At 36.9% G+C, this 23,339-nt stretch overlaps 1 protein-coding gene across 15 annotated transcripts in view; it reads right to left on the reverse strand.

Annotated features, from left to right (window-relative positions):
* Positions 1–23,339, reverse strand: part of TLL1 (tolloid like 1) — a 161,543-nt gene that overhangs the window by 104,360 nt on the left and 33,844 nt on the right. The window contains exon 1 of one of the 15 annotated variants that reach the window (XM_083834086.1): positions 14,996–15,370. The exons of 9 other annotated variants lie outside the window; for them this stretch is intronic. In XM_083834086.1, the coding sequence (XP_083690212.1) occupies positions 14,996–15,059 (64 nt within the window). In that variant the 5' untranslated portion in view covers positions 15,060–15,370. 5 more of the 15 variants (XM_083834081.1, XM_083834078.1, XM_083834087.1 and 2 more) reach the window with 5 other exon arrangements.

Genomic DNA, 23,339 nt, shown 5'->3' on the forward strand with positions numbered 1-23,339 from the left:
CTCTCTTTTTAATTAAGATATAAAGAGGCAGACTGCATCTGAAAAAATCAATGCCTGCAGGTAAAATATGAAAGCTAAATTTAGGTACATACTATACAAATACAACCAGAAAGAGCCTAGTCCACACAGAAATACACTTTACCTATTAGAATCATTTTTAATGTATTTTTGATTATGACATTTCTTATGTCTCCTTTCCTATTTATTCCTCTCACCAAGCAGTGTATAAGCATCAAGCAGCACAATTTTTGCAGGGTATTTTTTCCTCTTATGAAAATGTATACAACAGTGTCTGAGTTTGCAATATTATTTTTTTCCCTCTGTATACTTACATGTTTCAGTATACAATTTCAATAAAAATAACTATTAGTAGGAAGCATGAATGAAGAAGAGTGTGTGACATTTACAGCGAAGTGGCAGGATGCAGACTAGCAGGAAGAGATAACTAAGTCAGTGGCAAGCGCTTGCAAAATATAAGCAAGATTGGCAGAGCCTGACTCTGTACTGTAGTCGGGAAACTAGATAACAAAAGGTTGGCAATGTGCACTCTGCTCTTTAATAGAAAAGATGATATCTGATAAGTTAACAGCCAAATACATCACATCTTTCCGCACAATAACATGGACAGGAATACCTGGCAGTACTAAAATTTCATGGTATTTTTTTTGGAAGAAAAGCTACTTTGAACTGTACACTGAGGTGAACTTTCATTTAGATAAAACTGAATTTCAAAACTACTCCTTCTGGGTGAAAAAAAAAAGCTAAATTCATTAAGACGATTTTCTGTAAAACTGATAAGTATCTACCCATTGTTAGACATCTCATCACTATAATATGTAAGACTATCCCACTATTAAAAAAAAAAAAAAACTCGTAACACTCATACAGTTTTCTGAAAAAGGTCTGCCAACAGACCTTAACTAATTAGTTCAAGAAACAGAACAGTAAGGTTGTTTTGCAAATCCAGCAATGTTCATGATAATGTTTACTTTTAGTTTTCACACAAACTTCATTTGAAGTTTTTAGCGTACATTTTAAACAAAGCCTATGCAATGATGTAGGCTCTCCACTTCAATCTGTCCCATGATCTCTTACACAAGTTGATACCTTAAGTTTTCCCACAAAACAAAATATTGCACCGTACCACTTATTTTGGGCCTTGTATTTTGATGTACTATGACTTGGGGGGGGGGGGGGGGAAGACTTATTCACATGAAACTAAAGTAGACTAGGATATAAAGAAACTAAGTTCAGAAATAACAGATATACAGTCACTTTAAATCTTTTCTATTATAGGGCTACTTTGAAAGAAAATAACTTTTAAAAATCAAACAGTAGTATGACTACCTCATTAAGCATTACCTCATTAAGCATGACGTGCTTCTACCATGTCTCATTACAAACTAAGTTAAACCTATTTTAAAGTAGTTTCCTAGCTTTTGCTGTAGACAGTGAAAAGGACAGTCAATTTCTAATATGGACTGCAACAAGGACCATGCATCCATCATCAGAGTTTGCAGCCTATGAGATGCAGGACATTATCTGGCAACAGAAGAAAGCTTTCATCCCAGAGTGGGAAATGGCCCCTGGAGTGAAGTGCTAACTCCAGCAGCGGTCAGGGAAGCCCTGGCTCAATTTATCTCTCTTCTCCCACCCTGGAGGTGGGATCTGTGCCACATATTTGTGCCCCCAGAGGAGGGGGAAGGGTTGCTGACACTATGGTTTTATGGAGCAAGCCTGGCCAGGCCATCTGCCTCTCTAAGTTTCCCAGGAATTGTGAGAACATTTTCTCCTAAATGGTATTCTGAGAGGCTGTGGGGATGCAGTTAAGGATAGGAGGTAGGACCTCACTAACTCCAACTAGTATTGCTCTACTGCCAGCTCCCAGCACAATGCAAACTAATGCTTCAGTGGCAGCCTGGGATCCCCTCCCTGGAACAGCTACATTCAGGAATTAATTTGGCAGATTGACACCATTTTCCTGAGAAAAATCAGCAAGCAAAGGGAAAGGGTGCATCTGAGCTGTTTAAACTCAAATAAATCTGAGCAAAATTGGATGGGATTAAGAAGTGTTTCTCTAGCTGTAGGGCCTTTTCTCTTCCAAACGTCAAAGATTTGCAACAGCTTCTATCCTACCCTTCCCCTAAAAGTCACAAGAATCTTAAAATACCAAGCATAACAGTCTAAGTACAGGTGTAGTAATCTGATCCAATTATGAAATTATATACCCTACATTTGCAGGCAGGACTCCGATCCTCTTTAAGTTTGAAATAAGTGTCAGAGGGCAAAATGGACAGATAACATACCTCAGATTGGGGCCCTGTGTAAGGAACAGTTTAAGGAACCTGGCTTCAGCAGCAAAACCCAGCTTTGTGCTCAAATCCACAGCTGAAATACAGCTTAGAACTTTTTCTGATCAGTGGACATTACTATTTAGCTATAAGGAAGCCTATATGAAGTGTTTGTGCAGCACAGTCTACTGTCCAATGTTAAACATGTTCTAACACAAAATAAATTACAAGTTTATGGAAAGTTTCATTAGAGCCTTCATCACAATGTGGCAACAACTGCATAGAATTGCCACTTAAGGTTGTGTACTGAAAAACAGAAGCAAAATGATAGTCTCAAAAGAAAAAAAAAAATGCATCCATGCATTTTATGTATGTGCTTTGGAAAAATAGCATAATTTACTTTATCAAAGAGAAATGTAGTAAATGCTGAAGAAATGGTGTGGGGTTCATTCATACTTATTCTATGTACTTGGTAGTAGGAACAATTTCATAAGCAGACAAATTCATAAATATTTGCCACTTAGACTACAAATTACAGTGTAAATATAATTTCTGTCCTTGGCTAACTCTCTTCTAAATGTTAACCTTAAAAATACAATTGACAACTTACACAGAATGTGTAGATTCACACAGAGTTTGCATATTTGTCTCTGACACCCAAAGTGATTCTTGTGTTCCAAGTAAGTGGTGGATGAATCAGCAGACACAGAGAAATATGATTATAAATGCTCGGAGAAAGTGAAAATACTATTCAAAGCCAAATTAGGACTGCAATTGGCATATATATCTTCAACTTCCACTATGTCCTAGCTTGTTTTGTATGACCTTACTTTTCGTTTTTTTACAATTCTTTGCTTCAGTTCTGTGCTTCCATCCATTCTTTATTCTGGACCTCCAAAAGTGAACAGTAACATTCTTTAACGATTTGAAAATATACAAATACTCACATATTTGATTAGCTATCAACATAAATATCTTTCTTTAATCCTAAACAAATCTTAAATAAAGGAAAACAGTAGTTACTAGCTGTTATGCAAAAACAGCATTAAGTGTGAATAAGAAACTAACCTCCAGGACAATACAGAAAGGCAAAGTTCATAGAAAAATATGTACAATTTACCTAAGGTTTTCATGCATACATTATGGAAGTGGTTTTTGAAAACTCAGCATTATTGTCAATGCATAAAAAAACTGAGCACTCACCAAACAAAAAAACATAATATATGGCTTTACCTGTTTACTTGTTTTCTATGGAAACAGTTTTTGGAACTACAATAGCATTTTATATAATCTGTCAATTCCACTGCACTGAACAACAACAAAAAAAAAAATACTATCCTACTACGGTCCTATCTCACCAACATCACCAACAAACACCTTACATGCTACAGAAGGTTATCAACAGTTTCAAAGAGCCCCCTCCTTCCCACTTCAGGATGAGGAGGTAGCACTTGTTAAAAAAGTCTTCAGTTTGCTCTTCTCTAGCATGAAACATTGGCTATTTTTATGAAAAGAAGTTCTTGTTTTTCAGCCAATATTTCTTTGGAAGGAAGAATAATTGCAGAGTTTAGAACTTGCCATTGCATGTTTACTTATGCTAAGAGAATAAAGTTAATACCAGGTTTCCAGGAAAAGGAAAAAAAAAAAAAAAAATCCTTTTTCTTCTAAGAGCATCACCTGTACCTAAAGAGGAATATACCTATTTTTTCATAACTGAATATAACCATAGCACATGAGCCAAGCCTTCCCTACACTAAGTTAGGAACATCCTTTAGAAGTCTCTTGGTCTAATGCTAGAGCTCTGATGAGTTACTAAAAAGGAAGTAGAAAAGGATATGCTTTCAGATATGCCTCAGTAGCTTTATTTGAAGATCTCTGTATGTGATCCATGAATACTAGTAATTGGGCAAACTTCAAAGCACATGTCCAGTTATGCGACAGTTTATCCAAGGACTAGATCCCTCAGACATCAGTGAAGAACTTGGCTCATACAATAGACATTTTACATACCAGGAAATCTTTGGAAAGAATGCCTCAAAACCATTTTTTTTTCTTCTTGTAACCTATTCTTCAATGAGAAAATATAGGAGACCTACCAAACATGCATAAGCAGGAAAAAGTGAAAACCAGAAAAAAACGCTCACAAAGTAAGCTTGCAAAAGTGAAGATACAGGCAGCACACAGAAATTGTTCTTCAAAAGGCTGTCCTTCACAAGGAAGGCACAGAGAAATGTTATCTATATGTGTAGTGTTATATCAAATACTAGCCATGTGCACTCACAGTGCATAGGCATTGGTATAAACAGCTTTAATGGAACAGAATACCTGATTACTTATATGGGAAGGCTAAATATTTTTTTTTCTGAACTCAACATTTCTCAAAGTGCAGCTTAAATAGGCTTAGGCATCTAAAACCTTCTATACTTAGCTTTCAACAAGAATAAACAGACAGGCAGGCACCTCAGGACAAGGCCAAGCACAGCTATCTAAAATAAGCAGATTTAGTGACTGCCACCTCTCTCTTTCCACTAATTATAGCAGGATTAAAGATGACCAGCTTATTCTAAACACCTCTCTTTCAGAAGGATAACATTAAGGGAGATGAATGCTATTGTGTTTCTAATGCTTCATTACATCTCCTTCCCAATATTTCTCAAATTCAATACAGAACGTGGATACGCAACTCTGTGCCTTGTTTCAGCATAATTACATTCTTCAGTGAAGGCATAAGAAGTGGTAGCAATATAACTGATCTTCCACACACAAGCCAGGTGTGTCACGTGTTCAGAAAATGCAAGATTATACATACAACATGAACAGGTGATTTAAAAAAAAAAAAAAAAGATATCCCCAAATAATGTTTTGGAATTAAAAAACAGCACTGCATTAAGTTACTATTAAAGATTTGTGCACATTTTAAGATACACTATTTGCCTGTTTTCTCTATTTAGTAGACAGAACAGAATTCAAGAATTTGAAACACTAAAGCTTCATGTTCTTTTCTGTCTGGTTTTGGGTTGTTTGGTTTTTTGGTTGGCTGGTTTTGGCACAGTAAGTATCACTTAGTAATTACTGTTACTACTCAGCAACCTGAATACCTAAAGGCACTTGCTAATTTTTTTGTCAAAAATTGCATAATCCCCTGAAATAACTTTTGCCAGTAATTAGTAATTTTGGCACCAAAGTTACCCATGGACATCGGACAGAATCTTCCCTCTGGATTCTTAGATTAATTAAGGAGTAAAAGAGAAAATAATTAGAAACTTGAAAGAGTATTTGATCCAAAAAGAAAAAAAAAAAAGGCACAGTTAATTACAAAATTAACCCAAATGGAGAATCAAGATGTGGGCTTAAACTAAAAACTATACTAAAGATTATTTAAAAGCAATTACAGAAAAAAGTAATTGAATTAAGCCATATATAGAGCTCTGTACAGTAGATAAGTTTGTCCAAAGGCCCTATCAAAAGTTTTATTAGTCACCCAGTAGGTACAGAGATACTTTAAAAATAGCTCTCTTGCAGACATCCTGGTCTTACACTGCTAAATAAAAAGAGGACTATGTCAAGCAAATTTGAGCACTGGAGATGTGTTAATATGTTCTCACTGACTGTTACTTCGTTCCCTGACTCTTTATTGATTTGATCCAACTTGCTGTTTCCAAGACAAAATCTAAGCATGTTCTCTAAAGTTAGTTTATTCCAGGAACCACTTCCCAACAAAACTGCACAGCATTCAGACGCCACCAGTTCTGCTCCCAAGTCACTCACTTGTCCTCCCCTGACATCCTGCAGGGTGTGCAAAGTATACCCTTCACCTCGTACGATACAAACATCACTTTAGTAGGTCCACAGCACAGCCCTTGCACTACCTGGATACTTTGAACCAAAAAGAACAGACACAAAAGCCAGTGTTGGGACTCTCTATGAAGCTGGAAGAAGATGAAATTCACAATGTCTGTATACATATGCTTCAGTTGTTAAAGGTTATGAAAAAGGGTCTGAAAAACAACCTTATTCCCAAGCTTAAGGAAGGCTTAATAATCAAGAGTATTTCTTTTTGGCCTCAAAAGCATCTTTTAACAACTCTGAGTACTAGTTTATAATTCTGAAAAATGGGCAAATAGTCTTATTGTTTTAGAGAAGCACTGCACAGCCTAATTAATGTTTAAAAAATGTTTTAAGGTCCTTGGATGAAAAGCAATATCTCATGTAAATTAAGATATCATACAAATTCTTAACTGGCAAAACTTTAAGGACTTCAATTGAGAGAATAACTTCACATACACACTAAGTTACTGATTTGCCTAAGCACAAGGAAGAATCACTCTCCCATTAATGAAAGACAGATTTTCAAATGACATACTCTTGTAAGTGAGAACAATTTAGCTTACATGGGAACTATCTCCAGAATTGGAGTACTTTAAAGAAGAACATAAAAAACTAGCGTGTAAGTTTTTCTGGCTCCAGAATAGTATTCTGAAATTAAGTGTAGAGGCCAGAAGCTAAAATGTTTAATCCTCTTACATTTTATTAATCTATTTGATTAAGAAGAATGAGGGTATCACCAAGTTTTTCCTAAAGGATATCGAGTAGGAAAAACCTAGTACATGACAAATAAAAACCAAGTTCATTAAAACTACATTTTCTACCACAAGAAGGAAAATAAAGCCCCTTTACACATTGCCTTAAGGTAATAGACTTAGCAACATTTACTTAATCAGCACTCTTAAACAAACTTACTTAACAGAATTTCTCCATTACCATCTACTGTGAGAATCCTCAGCTCAACAATATTGTAAATCCCTGAAAAGGAACAGTCAAGATGAAAGGCAAATAGACTAATGCATAATTGACAAAAGAGCTACTGTTTAAAGAACCAGTAACACCAAAATCAGGAAAACTGCATGTCACCTCTAGCACCTTCAAGCAACAAAGCATCCTTACTGCTACAGGCATCAGAGGATTAATTAATTAATTAATTAAACCACACACAAAAGCCAGCCACACACAATAAAAAGATGTATCTAAATTGTAGCAGTCAGCACTGAGGAAGCACAAGATACAGCCATGAAGCTCAGCATAAAACAGATCAAAGCCCCAATATTAGCAAGACTGACACTAAGTGACATTTCTGTGCAAAAAGACATGCATTCAGGAGCAAGCGACAAAATCCCAGGCCAGTCAGGTACATTGGTGAATTGATGGCAGAGGCTCTCTGTGGTTTATTTCTCCTTTGCTAGGAGTGATTAAGTCCCATTAACGTCAAGGGGAGGAAGGCATGCATGGCAAGGGGTGGAGGCACTCCATGAAAGACAACTGCCTGTGGCACTGGAGCTGCCCAGCAATTAATGTGCAAAATTGTGATGGAGACAGCAGCTGCTGGAGAGAAAAGAGCTGGGGGGGGAAAAAATACATGTATCAGAGTGAAATGGCAGTTTCAAACACAAGAAAAGTTTGCCATGTCTTTGGGATCTAATCATGCATTTTAAAGCAGCAACAGAAAGTAACAGAGGGAAAAAAGATGGGCTCTTACACATACAGTATCACGAGCAATAAGGGAACAGGGACTGGAAATCAGAAACCCATAGCAGTCAACAATCTGCATGAGTTTCCATCATTTCAAACTCAATGTTGATAAGGGTCAAGAGGAAAATTCTAACTTCAAAAAATGTTTGCTGTAATTTGTTCTTCCAAAAATGATTGCTATGGATTGAATCAAGGAACTGCTGTGGAAATTCATCTGTTCTGCAAAAGGCAACTGGCAACTCCTCTGCCAGCTGGTATTCAAGAGACTAAGATACTTTGACTAGTTTTTTTTGTTTGTTTGTTTTTGTGAAGAAAAAACAAAACAAATTACAGTTGCATTCATCCAAATTCACCACGAAAAGGTAGAATACATTTACTCTCCAGATGGTAAAATATTCTCTTAGACATGTAAGGGAAAAAAAAAAAAAAATCACAGCTGATGGCAATTTCTAAACTTCAAAAATATTCTTATAAATCATGTGTGTGGCTTATCACTGCCAAAATCCGTCATGTGCATCGAAGAGAAAAATATTCATCCACTAGCTTGTTCACCAGTAATCCTTTCAAGTTTATCCCTCAGTGAATACATAATCAGAGTACTGTACAAGAAGAGACAAGGAAAGGGAAAAATTCTTCTGAAATGGACCCTCAGTGAGATTTGAAAGATAAATTATTTGCAGCATATAATACCTGATATTGCAAATTAACGATTAGTCTCAGGTAACAGAACAGGTTTACGAAGGTGAAATTTACACATTAAAATAAATTCACTGTACTTTCATCCTCTAAACATGCAGAAATGGCTATCTGTATACGTTTACAAAGCATAAACTAAAATTTTAGTCACATTAATATTTATTTTACAGTTCCATTAACTCCACAAGTTTATAACTCAAGCTGTTAGTCACAGGGTCTGAAGCAAAGATAACTTCAAGCTTGATCTCAGAAGTGTAATGCAGAGCATGACACGCAATTTCTATCTGAACCTAATACTGCAGATTCTGCTAACGTACTGAGATAAATTCTGATCCTGCAAGTATTTAGTTACAAGAACATCCAATGGAACCAGCCAAGAATGTCAACACAGGCTCTATTTATTGACATATGTTAAGTGCTCACAAGACAAAAATCTGCTTATCTTCGATAACATGCTTAGAAAGTCAGAGGAACTGGACCGTGCCTACCATTTCTACTCAGCAGCCCTCCCTAGGCCCACCTTACCTACTCAGATGCTGTGACTGCAGCTGCAGAGCAATTGGGAGAACAGCGCAAGTTGCAAATTCAATTATATTTTTTCTATTTCCCAAACATATTAGAATAAACTTCATTTAAAGTGGTTTTGAACTCTGTAATATACAGGAATATAAATTTTTAGAACACCCCACCAGCCCCTTAGTCACAGTAAAGACTTCTGTTTTGTCAGTTAAACTGGATGGAGTAGTGTTGTGTCAAACACAAGTCTTCACTGTAAAAATTAAGTGGCTTACTGAGAGCACCCATGCAATTTAAAGAATTGTACTTGTTTCTAATGTTTATAAAATAACAGATATAACTTGAAGCACCTGGTTACAGTTTTTATGTTTTCATAATTAAAACAAATATTTCAGCTGCTTTTTGTGCTCTAACCAGATATAACCAATTCAGACTCGTTGACATTTCACACACTACCTTATTTGGGTTTCCTCTTATTTCAAACACAGAAACACAGCTGATAGAAATCAGACACCTAAGCAGAAGCTCAGATCAGTGTTTAAGTAAGCATGCTTTTAAAATATCCCCATTTTGAGAAGCACTCTTTACAAAGCAGGCTTTAATTCTACCTAATACTGAACTAATTTAAATTTCAGTTGAACTGCTATCCGTGTTAGTCTGTTCCCTACTCTGCCAAGATCAGGTCACCTCAATGGTAGCATTCAGTCCGTCTTTCTCTTGGTTTATCCTTGAAAAAACTGTGTTAAATGGTAGGTCTTCTTGGATATTTTAAAATGTACTCAAGAACTCACAAATCACACCATCACCTAACAGTGAATGTTCAAAGTACCTTTTATTGTTCATGTATTCCAACATTGAAAAAGTCATAAAACTAAATGTTTAATCTATGAAAGAAATGCAGTTATTCATGCATACATCATAAGAGCTACTTTTTAATTTACCTGGGCAGACAAAAACGAATGCATTTCCCCACAAATACTTCTTAAGAAAAATCCTATCAGAAAAATATTGTATGTATGATGTCACTGCGATTTCACTATAGTGCTTTCACTTAGTATTTCACAAGAGTGAAGAGAAATACATTTCCAAACTAAACAAACTAAAATGAATGTGATTATATCCTTTATTTCTGAGCTGTGGCTACAAAGTGGTAATCAGTTTACCATCAACATTCCTATTAACTTAGAAGACGCTTTGTCTTCCCATCATCCTCATCACAGCCCCTCAGAGCATACCTGTGCAAAGACTGATTCAGCATTTGGCATAAGTAGCAGGCAAGGGGAAGATAGGATGGCAATCTTTTTCTTCTCTTGCCAAATTGGTTCTTAGTTGTGCTACCAAGGTAAACCTAACAACCTGATCTTAACTTTTAAATTTCTATTGAGTTCCAACAAAGCACTGAGAGGAAACTTTATATAAGAACCTTCAATTTTATCCAAGAGGCTTGTTTTAGCAACTGATTTGACTAATTAATACTGTTTACACACCAAGTTTACTCAAGTTTTTTGCTGTAAGAATAGTTTATGTTGATTTAACTTTAAGAGATTAGCATAAGGTGGTCTTAAACTGAAGCAAGAATGTCTAAAGAAGGCAATGCCTCAGCTTAACTAAACTGATCTCTAAACATACTTAATTTAATTACAACACTTCCCTTGTGTACCCAAGCCTTTGTGTTACTGCAGTCCCTTGAAGAGGTGTATGCTTCAGGGATCCTGAGCGAAGAATGCTTTAGGGACCACACACCCAAACTGAGCTGCAGTTTAGGTACACAATACTTTGTTTGATTACTCCCCCCAGCCAGTTTTCCCTATCCTAACAGCTGTTAGGACAGTTGTATTTGCATGACAAGGAAGAAGGGATTTCTAAGCATTCTGCATGCAGAATGAGAAGAAATGGAAAACCTTCTTAACAACCACACTGAACTAGCATGTTGTAACATAGGCAAGCCATGGCTGGATCAACTAATGTTTGTTTTTTTGTTTTCTTTTTTCCAGAATCTGGGCATGCATCACATGAACTCCCTTGCACAGGGAAAAAATAAAGGCAATTATTCAGCCCCAGAATTTACACTTAGCAAAGAGGATTTCACTTGCCTTACTCTATGCCTATGCAAAATGAACAGAAGAACACCTTTGTGAAAGCAACTTTAATGTACCACCAATATGCATAACAAGCTTTTTTTTTCTTCTTCCAGCAGCACTCCCTTTTTCCAGACAATAAACATCTGTGTGCATGACAGTGCACACACTCCCTTCATAGTGCCTTAGGAGAAAAACATAATTTGGAAAGGCTGGGCCCTACCTTGCTCCCTTTCCTGGCAGGTGCCTGACAATCCTCCTGCCACCGGACAACCCATGTCTGGTGAAGAACTCTATGCATCTCCTGCCCATGGAATTTGGTTTTCAGGAGGTCTCTAGTTTCTTTGCCTTTTGAATCTCACAAGTGTTTTCTTTCAGGATGCTCTATCCCCTCCTTTCCAATCCCTTTTATAGCTTGTTCATATTCTATATTTGTGTAAAATACAAAAGATGGATTCTTTAATCTGAGTTTCTCCCTTACTATTCTATTCCCTTACTTTAATTTTCACTTCCTGATCAATAAGCATCAGTAGAGAGAGATTCTTCTCTCCTTTCCTCCTGTCTTATATACCTTCCATCTCTGTCTTATTCTCTCCTAGATTTCTTCTCTATTGCCTTTGATTTTTATTTTTTTTTTTTTTTTTTTTTACTTTCACCTCACCTTCCTTGCTTTATAATCAATAAAAAACCTCTAGATTCCCTAACAGGGGTGTGAAAACTCCTTTTCTTATCCAGAAAACAGGACACTGGGTTAAAAGTAAGGAGGCACATAAAATACAGTTGAGCACCTGCACAAGTTAGACATGGGCAGAAATCACAATTCTTTTTACTATACCAAAGTATTCCAGTTATTAACAAAATACATTACTGCCTTGTATGCCTCTTCTTTATCACCTTCCAACAGAGCTTTTCACAGTTTCCTCTACTATACATTTTCATGCAGTGTTCTGAATGAAAACTGAAAATTAGGGAAAAAAATAACCAGGAAAAAAAAAAATACCCCAAACACATTTTTCTTTTAAAGCATTCAGCAATGACACATGTAGAGTGTTTTTCTATGCATCATTTGTCTGCCAGGTTCAACTTTTTCTAAAACTGACTTGCTTCAGAAGGGATGATGCAGCCAATTAGCAGAAGATGAAGCTACCTGAACAATATCTATCTAAATTATAGATCAAGCAAACTCAAAACACCTACAAATATGTGTAAATTACATGCAGATTTGTAAATTAATGCCTGGAAGAGTCCCAAGTGATGAAGGGTGTATTAGCAAACTGCTGGAAAGTCTCCTGGTGTGAAATTGACCCATTCCAAACAGTGCTGTCCCTAAGCAACTCCTCGGAAGGATGGGGCAATTAAAACCATAGCCCATGCCTCATAAGCAGCTCAGTTACAGCCACAATTGCTGTAGGAAAAGAAAATTTACTAGCACAGACACCAGCCACTCCACAGCCTCAGTATTCAGGGACTAAGGATTATCATTCACTAATGTGGACACAGCAAATGAGATTCCCAAAGGACCAGATACAATTTTTCCCAAGATTTTATGTTTTGCTATCCCACTCCACATCAAACCAACCCTGCAGGTTCAGCCGTGTAGGAGAGCTCGAGGACATCATACTACCAATACCAACCTGCTGTACCTGGGAAGCCTTATCTGTGCTATCTCCAGCCTCTCCCTTATGGCCAAGGCAATAAAATACTGCTGCAAAAAGATGAAAGTTTCATTACCTCCTGTGTGATTTCATTTACAAAACACAAAAGCAAAATAACATCCTTTTGCTAGAGGGAAAAATCCCCATTCATTTTTGGCTCTCCCTGAACTCCACACCCACCCCTGGTGTCGACCGCGGTTGTGGGCCTTTGGTTTTATCAAGGGTTTGGCATCAACCTTCTCTCTTCAGCACGAGTGTATTTGGATAAAGTATTTTCCATCGCCTTATTTCTGGTCTGATAAACTCATCTAGCTTTCTACACAAGCAAACTCTCATGTACTTTAATTTACTGCCAGAGTAAAGAACTTTGAGTTTTGACTGTTATTTATTTATTTGACCTGATCCGCCACCATACATGGGCAAGGCGCTTCACAGATAAGTACATCTTGCCCTGAACAGGCCAAGGGACTAGCCAGAAACAGATTTTCTTGCTTTCACACATGTAGCATGTTGTTTTCTCTTGTGACAATATTTTTTGCCTGCATGCAGTTTGGAGGCTTTTTGTCATGTGAAGCCGATTCTCCGACAGAGTTTGGAGATTGTGGGGAAGGGGGCTGGACAAACTGGGAGGAAGGCAAAGGAGCTCTGGGCCCCATGGGGAGTAGTTTCAAGGCCACTGGAGACACTTACAGGACTGAAAGGACAAAAAAAAAAAAAAAGAAAAGAAAGGAAACAAAGAAATCTAAACCCTCCTATAATTCGCATAGTATGTCTTTCTAAAGAGACAAAATATATAAAAGCAGAAAAAATGAGCACTTGCATGCGAGCTCCTTTTACTTCATGAAATTAACTGAAAAGCTATTATCAACATGGGTTTTCCAGAAATATATTTACTTATTGACAAACTTCTTGTTTGTTTGTTTTTTTTTCCTTTTTTTTTTCAGCTACTGCACCCACCCACAAGACAAACATAACTGCTATAACAGCTCTACTTTGTATCAGAAACTTGAGTATCAGAGTGAGCATCACAGTTTATCCTGTATTTTTGTACAACAGTGAAGTGAAAATTTTTGGAATCAGGTATGCAGTAACAGTGGCATCTTTCATAGGAGCTTGGTTTCCCACCTAAAGCCAGCACTGGAATACTGCCACAAGAACTGTAAAAACCCCTCTGCTTATAAGGCCAGTTCTTCAGAAACAGCTCCTCACACAGTCCCTGAAAGAAATATTTTGTGTGCACCATAATTTCCATTTTTGTCAATAGCAACATACCAGCACATGCACTGAGTACTGCAGATGATTTCCCAGGCCAAATGTCCACCCATATAAATATAGCATTTGCCTGGGCAAAATTTGAAAGAGATCATTTTTCATACAGAGTGCAAAGTACATTTCATTTGAACTTCTCAGGTACTCCACAAACAAAATCATTTTAAAGAGATCATATTTTTATCACTATCAGAGCGAATAAGGTAGAATACATGACTAGAATAAGATTATACACACAGCACTCCCCAGCAAAAACAGAACCACAGGAAGGATATTTTTCTCCCTTTAAGCCTTATGTAGGCACCTTCTCAACTTTATTCTTTTACTTGCTTTATCACATATCTTGGACTCAAGGCAAATGTAATTATGAATTTATAAATAGCTGCTGTCCAACTGAAAAGTCAGTTAAAATCACCAGAAAAACAGCTCCACTGATATACTTCATCACCTACAAAATGATGTCTTCTAGTCAGTGCTATATATGTATGCTTATAATGATTTACACTCCAATCCAGTGACACCCAGTAAATTACAAATACTGATGCTGACCACCATAAATTTTCACACTGAGTCAGAACAAAAGTATTTAGGACAATGATTCACTGGTTATAAGTAAAACAAAAGAGTCAAAGGACAAATTCTGGCTGTAGAGAAGCCAATGTCAAATCTTCTCCAAGCTTTTAAGCAAAGAGTAAAAGTAAATGGAGCTCTGATCAAATCTTCTTCCCCACTCTATTTGTATAATTTTACCACACTAAACTGTAACACACTCCAGTCAGCTTTTATATAAGTGCCTCCCACAAAAATTTTGTCCTCACTCGGCAATAGTTCCTGTCCCCAGGAACTCCAAAAACCTGTCATTTCCATGCCTTCTCCAAAAACAAGGGAGGAATTAAATCTTTTCATTTCAATCGTTCTTCCCTGCCAACAGCTTGGGAAGCTCTCCTCCTGTTGGCTTCCCTACCTGACAGAGGTTCCTCACAGCAATGCAGATAGCAGACCAGCCACCAACCACCTTTACTGATCATGGCATCAGCAGGTAGTGGTCCTTCAGGACCTACTGGTGGCAGTGATGGTAGGCACCACACCTGTCTGCAATATTCTCTTTATGGCATGGCCAACTGTTTAATTTGAAAGTTAAATTTAAACCCTCAGGGTTTTAAATCTGGGAACACGTTACCACTCTGAAAAAGTAAGAAACAATTTTCCCCTTCTGTTCTGGGAACATACGACAGAAGCAGCATCCCAGACAGCCTCCATATACCAGATACCTTCTTACACTCCAAAACGGACATAAAGAACAAGGTATATTCAGGCAGCAAGGCACAGAGAAGGGGAGATTACACAGACCTGCCAGCCGGTGTGCTCTGTTGGGCAATGATGCAGTGCCCCCGCCTCCACTCCTCCAGGAGTTACAGGGAGAGAACTTTCTTCCAACAGCTGCCCCAGGCACAGTTACCTTTGAGAGCAATAATGAGCTGCTTCCAAGTCTCACAGGCAGTGGGAAGTGTTAAAAGCTGGCTTAGGCAGATTTGGGGTGGAAGGAATGAAAGATGAATCAGTGCAACACTTCTCTCTGGATTTTGTCTGCAGCGACCACATCACTATGCCTGGAAACACACTGAATAGCTGATTCAGTAAAACATTAGTTTTGGAGCTTGTTTGTTTGTTTGTTTAAGCTTAAAAGGATTTTTAGGCTCTCTATCCTTTCTCTCCAGCAGAGGAGGCTGAATCTCGCACTCCAATTATTTTATTTATCAAAGGAAAACACTCATGTGCTTATGGGTATTTTTGAAAGTGAAGTGGAGATAGAATTTTAAAAAAAAAAACTATACGATTCTGCTCTAACTTTCCACATCTTTAATAATAAATGGGAGAAAGAAAAAAAAAAGTACTAGCAGAAAGAAAAAAAAATGGTTGTTTGAAAGGAAAGCAAGAGCTTTTTTGGGTGGTATGTCCTAAATACTTTTTTTTCAGTACATAAAAATATTGAACAAAAGAGTCACTTAATCTACTAAAGTTATTTAAAAGCTTTTACACAAGTTGACAGCATACCATATAGCAAAAAAAAAATTAACTCAGTGGGTGACTGTCATAACGTCATTCTTAGGCAAACACTGGACTATTACTTCATATGTACATTATATGAATGGATGAAAAAATTAGGAGAAAAACAGTGAATCAATGCATTCTGCATCTATTCACTACTAGTTTCTTCCTTCTTTACTTAACCTTACAGCTGAGCTTTGCACATAATTAGACAAGCTGCCTCCTAAAAGTAACAAATGCATGGTTTTCACTATGAGAAGTGCCTATCACTACACAAATGCCGAACAACTATTATATTTTTACCAGCTAGATGATTTAGTAAGCTTTCATTTGATTGTGCATTTTGTAAAAGAAAATAAAATCCAAGGTGAAAAAGATATGAAACGAAACGTGGATTTGAAAGCACAATATCCAAGTAAGCAGACCGACTCAAGCGTGTGTGATTTTTTTCTGTATAGCACAGTAAGGTGATTTATGTTAACTAACAGAATGATTATTCAGCCTTAATAACCACTGTTCAAGGAGTTGCTAAATTTGGAAAAAAAAATGCTTAAATAACAGGGCAAGTATTAAATTGCTGAAGAAGTAGAAAGAGTTTTTCAGAAAACCCTGTGTTTTAAGCTTTGCTCTGTAACTAAAAGAGCTTCCATTCAAAAAGTTCAGAAAAAAAAACTTCTCATCTCTTGTGATATACTTCATTTAATTTTATAGATCTGTTTTCTTAAGTAAGGTATACAGTGCTAGGTTCAATCATTGGACACCTGCGAGGGAGGAAGAACAAAGGAATACTCAAAGCCGCAGAGAATTACCATATTCTCTATTTCAGCAATGAGAAACTACTGGAAGATTCTGACTGGGATGCAGAATAGCATCTGCATCTGATCCAGTACCCTTGGAAAATCAGTGAGTTTTTCACTCACTTGCATTTGTTAGTACTGAACTGGGCCCTAAAGAAGAAACTGCAGAATAAAGGAGCAGATGGAAACACCAGAAGAGCAGATGAAGAAGTGCCAAGAGTGACTGAGGTGAAACAGAGCCAATTTTTTTTTTTTTTTTATCAACTCCTAAAACAAGACATTCTTGGTAGTGAGATCAGAAGCTGAGCAATCACACCAAATTATGCTTCAACCTGAGATGAAAATTTTTAATTTTGTTCTTCCAGCCAGCATAAACAAACAGGAAAAGAAAAGAAAAACATAATAGGAACATTCTAAATATAGCCAACAAAACCAGGGACAACCTTACAACTTACAAACACTGGAAGGGTAGTTCATTTAAAAAAAAAAAAAAAAAAGGAAAGAAAAAAGAAAAATACTGGATATAGAGAGGAGATGCTACACAGCAATTTTTTTCACAGAAATAAGTGTGGCTTGTAAGATGAAAGTTAGTTATCTGTTATTGTTTTATGGAGTGTTTGTTGTACTGATGGAAGGCAAAGGTCAGACCTACACTGAAGAAACTTTAGCTGATTATTCAGAAGTCAGGGTTCAAGTTTTTATTGCTACGGTTGCTATTAACAGGCCTGCTTCTCAGGCAAGCTGGAGGTGATGTCCTGTTGCACGAAAGTCTGACTCCATAACATGCACTCATGGCAAAGATGTCTGGGATGGGCTGACAGTATAAAAAAAGCTTTCAATGGCTATTCAGGAATGAGTGTGCCTGATCAAAAAAACTGCTCTCCAAATTTTCATTTACGAAATTTAAAAAAAATGAAGAGTGAGTTCTGGCCTTTTCCCCACAAAACAAACAAAACTCCTTGGGAACAAAACTAATGGGATTTATTAAAGACCTCTGCTGAGTATTTTAACAGATCTAAAAAAGCTCTGTATGGTCGGTTGTTGTGTGTTGTTTTGTTTTGTATTTTTTTAATACCTACATATTGTCCTGACTGTGAAAAAGAGGACCAACATAGATGATTAGATATGGATCTCTGAAAGTGAGAAACTGCTACACTGCCTCTTTTGAACCTGAAACTATATGGAAAAGCAATCAAACTCAGAAGGAGTCTTCATGTTTTAGAATATGTTACAAAAACGTATTCCTGACGTACATGAAGAATTACCAGCTGTGTCAGAGACAGTTTAATTGACTACAATGAATTTTAGCTTCACTATGAATTACCCAACACAGCAAAGGCATCGTTTCTTTTCTCCCCTTGCATCTGACTGCTCGCCCTCCTACAACTGGCCCCAACATGTTGCTCAGTATTTCCCACTTTTTCCATGCCCAAATGTTGAGAGGCTGAAAGAACAGTAATTGCCTTCCCACAGCACAAAACACAGGGAGTCCTCCCCCCTTCCCTCCCAGCCCCAGCTTTGCAGCACTTGCTTCTTGATCCATCTTATATCAAAGAATCAGAGTCCCAAGAGAGTATTTGCACTGGGCACTGTCAACAGGCAACAGGCATTTCACTTGCTGCCAATGGAAGCTAAGAACAATGCAGCCAGATCAGAAAGTAAGACCCTAGATGACAGATACAGCATAGAAACACCCCGCTGTCTCACTGTTTCACATTGCACAATACAAAGCAACTGGAAACATTTGGTGGTTTTCACCCTTAAACAGAAAGCCCAGCTGGTTAGGGTGATTACCGGGCAGCCCAATGTGATCGTTCAACACTTGAGTTCATGGAAGTGATTCCTGAAAGTGATGTTGGTAACACCATTGTCTGTCACTTTAAAACAGGAGCAATATATATATATATATGTATATATATATATATATGATGGGAATACTATACATAGTTAAAGAGGCTGTCCTTTGTAACGTGTGGAGAACATAAGCAGTGTGCTTTGGAAAATCAAAACAAAAATGAATGCACATCAAGCGCCTGCAAAATCTGAACTGGTGATTACAACTTTGGGCAGACAATTTGGCAAAAACACTTTCCTACTGATAAATAAAAATGTGTTTTTGAAGGCAGATGTATGTTGCACTTTACTGGACAATTTGCTTTCACTCTCCCACAGAATAGCCCGTCAATACTTTAGCTCAATACTAACCATTTTTTATATTACTAGATGAACATGTTTTATGTTTGGATAAGATATGGCTGACAGCTCATTTTTCCCTTGCAGTCAACTTGATCTCGTCCAAACTATTAATGTAACAGAGTTCCGAGACAGATTTGCCAGTGGATGTTAAGTCAATTCCCACTGACTTAACAGAGGAAAAACTCAGCCCTTGAGCAACAGAAAAAATGTTAACTGCTACAGCTACTGAGTACAGAGAGTTGTTTTCTCCCTGTGGGAAATAGGCATGAAGCAATCTATTTAGTAGACCAAGCAACTTATGTAATGTTCTTATTACTTGTATCAACATTTTCACTATGTGCCTGCAGTTCACTGCTGTATGACTAGTTTTGTTACAAAATGAGTTTCTATACCACAAACATATTTTTGCAAGTACAGTAACTGGATCAAAATAAAGACTTACTTTGTTTCCAGGAAAAATATTCTTAATACATAGAGCAGTAAGCTTCTAAAGCAAGTTATCTTCAAACAGAAAAGTATCCCCCAGGCAGATTTTACTACTCTTATTTTAATAATGTTAGGCTGTTTTATAAGCCAGTGAAGTGGCTGGCAAATGCCTCTGCAAGATTTTATCTAGAACAAATAATTACAGCAATTTCCCATTTTTCATTTATATTACCAAATTCCATAAAATTTTCACAATGAAAACTCAAGTTCATGCACTTCTTCAGGTTACAGTTTATCAAACTTTCTCTCTGTCAGCATACACAGCAGTCAGATGTTCCAACAGCCTCAGTTTTAACTGATCTTAATGAAACTCATCGAAAGAGATCGAAGTCTCACTTTGCAACCAGGTGTGTTCATTTCAATAGCATGAGCAAAACAAACATTTACAAACAAAACTTGCAAATGTCTTAGTACAATAAGTATCCTAAGTCTAAGATGATGATCTAAAATAAAATACAATCACATTTACCCATACATATAAAAAGTAAAATGCAATGTAAGTTATACAACAGGAATAATTAGAATTACCCAGTTTCTTACTAGCCAGTTAACTTCTCTGTTGAAACTTGACAGCTCCAGTCAAGCCAAACTTCAACCACCTCCCTCAGGCAGTCCTCCTAAGGAATATTTTTATCTCAATTACACTTCTACCAGCCTGTGATGCACTGACAAGCTTTCCTCACAGATATGTCACTAAGTGCATCAATAAATATCATGCTTTAATACTAACTATATTCCAAAGATCAAAAGCAAACAGTCTATAGGCCAATCTACACACAGATGCAGTAATACCTTTCACACTCTTGCAGTACAGTGTATGTCTACAAAATCATAAGATAAATACAACACTGAATACAGACATTAAACAGCTATTTAATCCAACGATGTGCAATACTGGTAAAACATAATTAGCCAAACATTACTTAACACCCTTACAAATCTGGCTGAAAGCTAAACATCCAATAATGGACCCAAAATCATGCTTCACAAGACAGGATGAAAAGAGATAAATAGCTAAGACACATTTTGCCCTGTTTCTGCATGCAATAGCAGAATTTGTTAGCTTGTAATTTTCTTCCAGAAAGAACATCAATGTTTAACTGCAGGAAATCATTTAGATCACAAGAGTTGAGAATAGCATCTCCTACATAAAAACACACAAAAGAAAAACAGAGTCAAAGAACATGGAAGCAACATAGCCCTTGCTACAAGAAAACATATCATCAAAACTACAATCCTCTATTAGTTACCTTGTAAGATAAAAAATGACCACACAAACAAATTAACAGAACCACTAACAACATAATATGTTGGTTAACCAAAATTATCCTTGGGTAAAATCAGGGGCAGATTTCAACTGAAGACAACAGAAATTGCTTGGCTTTACAATGAAACTGAATTTGATCCTTTCTGTAAAGGCTATTCCAATCTCTGCAAGAAGCAAAGCATGAATAACACAGGTACTTTGACTTTGCACAACTGTATTGTATATACGTCAAGGCAACGTTTTGTGTACTATCCAACCAATTGGCTTGGCAAAACTGTATTTCCCTGTCTATAACCAAAAGCATAATTTTATTATCCTCCCCTGAGCAGCAGTTTTAACTGTCATATATTCTAGCTTGTAATATTATTTTGTTGTGTCTGTTTGTGTCTGAAAACTGAACTGAGTTTAAATATTCAATTTTTTTTTCCAATTACCCATCAAGCTTAATGTCCAGTAACACAAGTATCCTTAAAATTCAGTTACCATGTGCCTCATTCTTACACAATCTTAAAAACATATACGTCCATTAGTACTATCTGGACACATTCACACTGCCCTCTGCACCATTTACTATTCCATCTCCTTAGAGCTCAAAAAGAAGGCTAATAAAGGAGGTGCATTTTTTCATTTATTATGTGGAACTATTTGACACGTTTTTAAAATAACCACAAATTCTTAACTGTGGACACTGTCACATTAACAACACACATCAACATTTCTCCCATATGTTCATTAAAATCTTACATTTTGTGCCATTCGAAAAAGGATAAGGAACATTCATTGGCATCTCACCAGTGTCCCCCTGGGAACAGCAGACGGAGGCACAGGAGTCTCTTCCCCCTCTTCCTCTGAATCAGGAGGAAATGTGTGAAAGAATGCATGGGAGAGAACTGACCCTTAGGGGCAGCAGAAAGAGCAAAGCAGCATTGATGGGGGGAAAAAAATAATAAGTGATAACTATCAACTTTCCGTTTGCAAAATGGGGGCCTAAATATCAAATAATCTCCTTAAAAAAAAAAAAAAGAAAAAAAAGGCAATCTCCACCTTTCTGTAGACAACTCTCAGTAAATGCCACCCACTCTACCTACCCTACTGCCAATTCCTAAAGCATGCAGGTATCAATGTGGCTTGTCAGCCTGGGGGAGCTCCTGTCAGAAAATGCTTAGTTGCCTTTCCAAAGAGGACTGATGATGGACAGCTGCCAGAGGACCCGCTGGCAAGATGGGTATGACCCAGCTGTCCTACTTCATTGAAAGCAACGCCGACCCCAACATCAGGCCTGTAAGGCACCATTGCCTCTGTGCAGGCAAAAAAAAGCAGACAACCCTTCCAGAAGGAAAAGTGCTGTTTCATATCACCCACTCTTCTGATGGCACTCCATGGAAGTCACAGCAATTTAGTTTAACTTAAAATTCTGCAAAGTATGAATGATAGATACACTGTAAGAACTATGAGATAGAATAATAAGAGCAGTGGGGAAGAAAAAACACACAAACTGATCGATACTATCTTGCTGAAATGTACCAATAGCTTTTAACCTTTTCTGTCCTCTTTTCCATGTTCTCCCCAAATTTCCAACTGGGCAGATGCTCAAGAATGAAACCTTTGAAAGGCAACACTTATAGAGTGCTAACTACAGTGAGCATTTCTTGTCTCCAGTGGATCAAGAACATTTTTCCTCCTGGATGTATTTGGCAAAACAAGCCAAAAAATATTAAACTCTGCCCAAGTATCTCTTCTATTATGCTGAAAGGCTATTGGGAAATGGTATACATTTCATTAAGTTTCCTTTGAGTCAGCTGTGGATGTCTTACATGCCAAATATAGTGAAAATAGACAGTATAAAAGCTGACAACATCAACTGAACTGAAAGTTTGGTGCTGCAGCTTTAATTTAAATCAGAGTGAAGATAGGATTCTGAATGTTTTGCTTTTCGATATGTTAGAGGAAATGTACCAAAGACGACAAATGAAAGAGATGAAAGTGATCAAAAAAAATCCTGTTCTATATATAGAATGAGAAAGATACATCTTATATGGAAACAGCACTTAATAGGATGTCTGCAACTTATGTTTCATCACGTATGATTCATTTTTAAGATGCAGACAAAAAAATCTTTATTACGCTATTTTTATACTCTTCAATAAAACTATATTTAGAACTTCAGTGTGTATACTAATTCATGTGGTAAACCTTTTGGAAGAAAAAAGCAGGAAATTAGTTATTGAACTGAATGTCTGTCTAAAAGTATATTTATTTTAAATGTACCTTTGGTAATTTTTGTAAAGCACACCATATTATTTTCATTATATTAAAATAACTGACCCAATATGAAAAACCTATCATAATTCATTTCTTTAACACCCCTTAATTCTCACAGAATTTTGCATTAACAAATGGCAATGTGCCTACTACTCTCTATCACTAATCATAATAATAATTGCACATGTACAAATGACACCTAAAGCATTACCACATCCACAGAAAGGTTGGGTCTGTCTTGCAAGCATAGA

The sequence above is a fragment of the Anser anser genome (genome assembly GCF_964211835.1).
Source record: "Anser anser genome assembly, chromosome: 4".
In the NCBI taxonomy this organism is placed as follows: Eukaryota; Metazoa; Chordata; class Aves; order Anseriformes; family Anatidae; genus Anser; species Anser anser.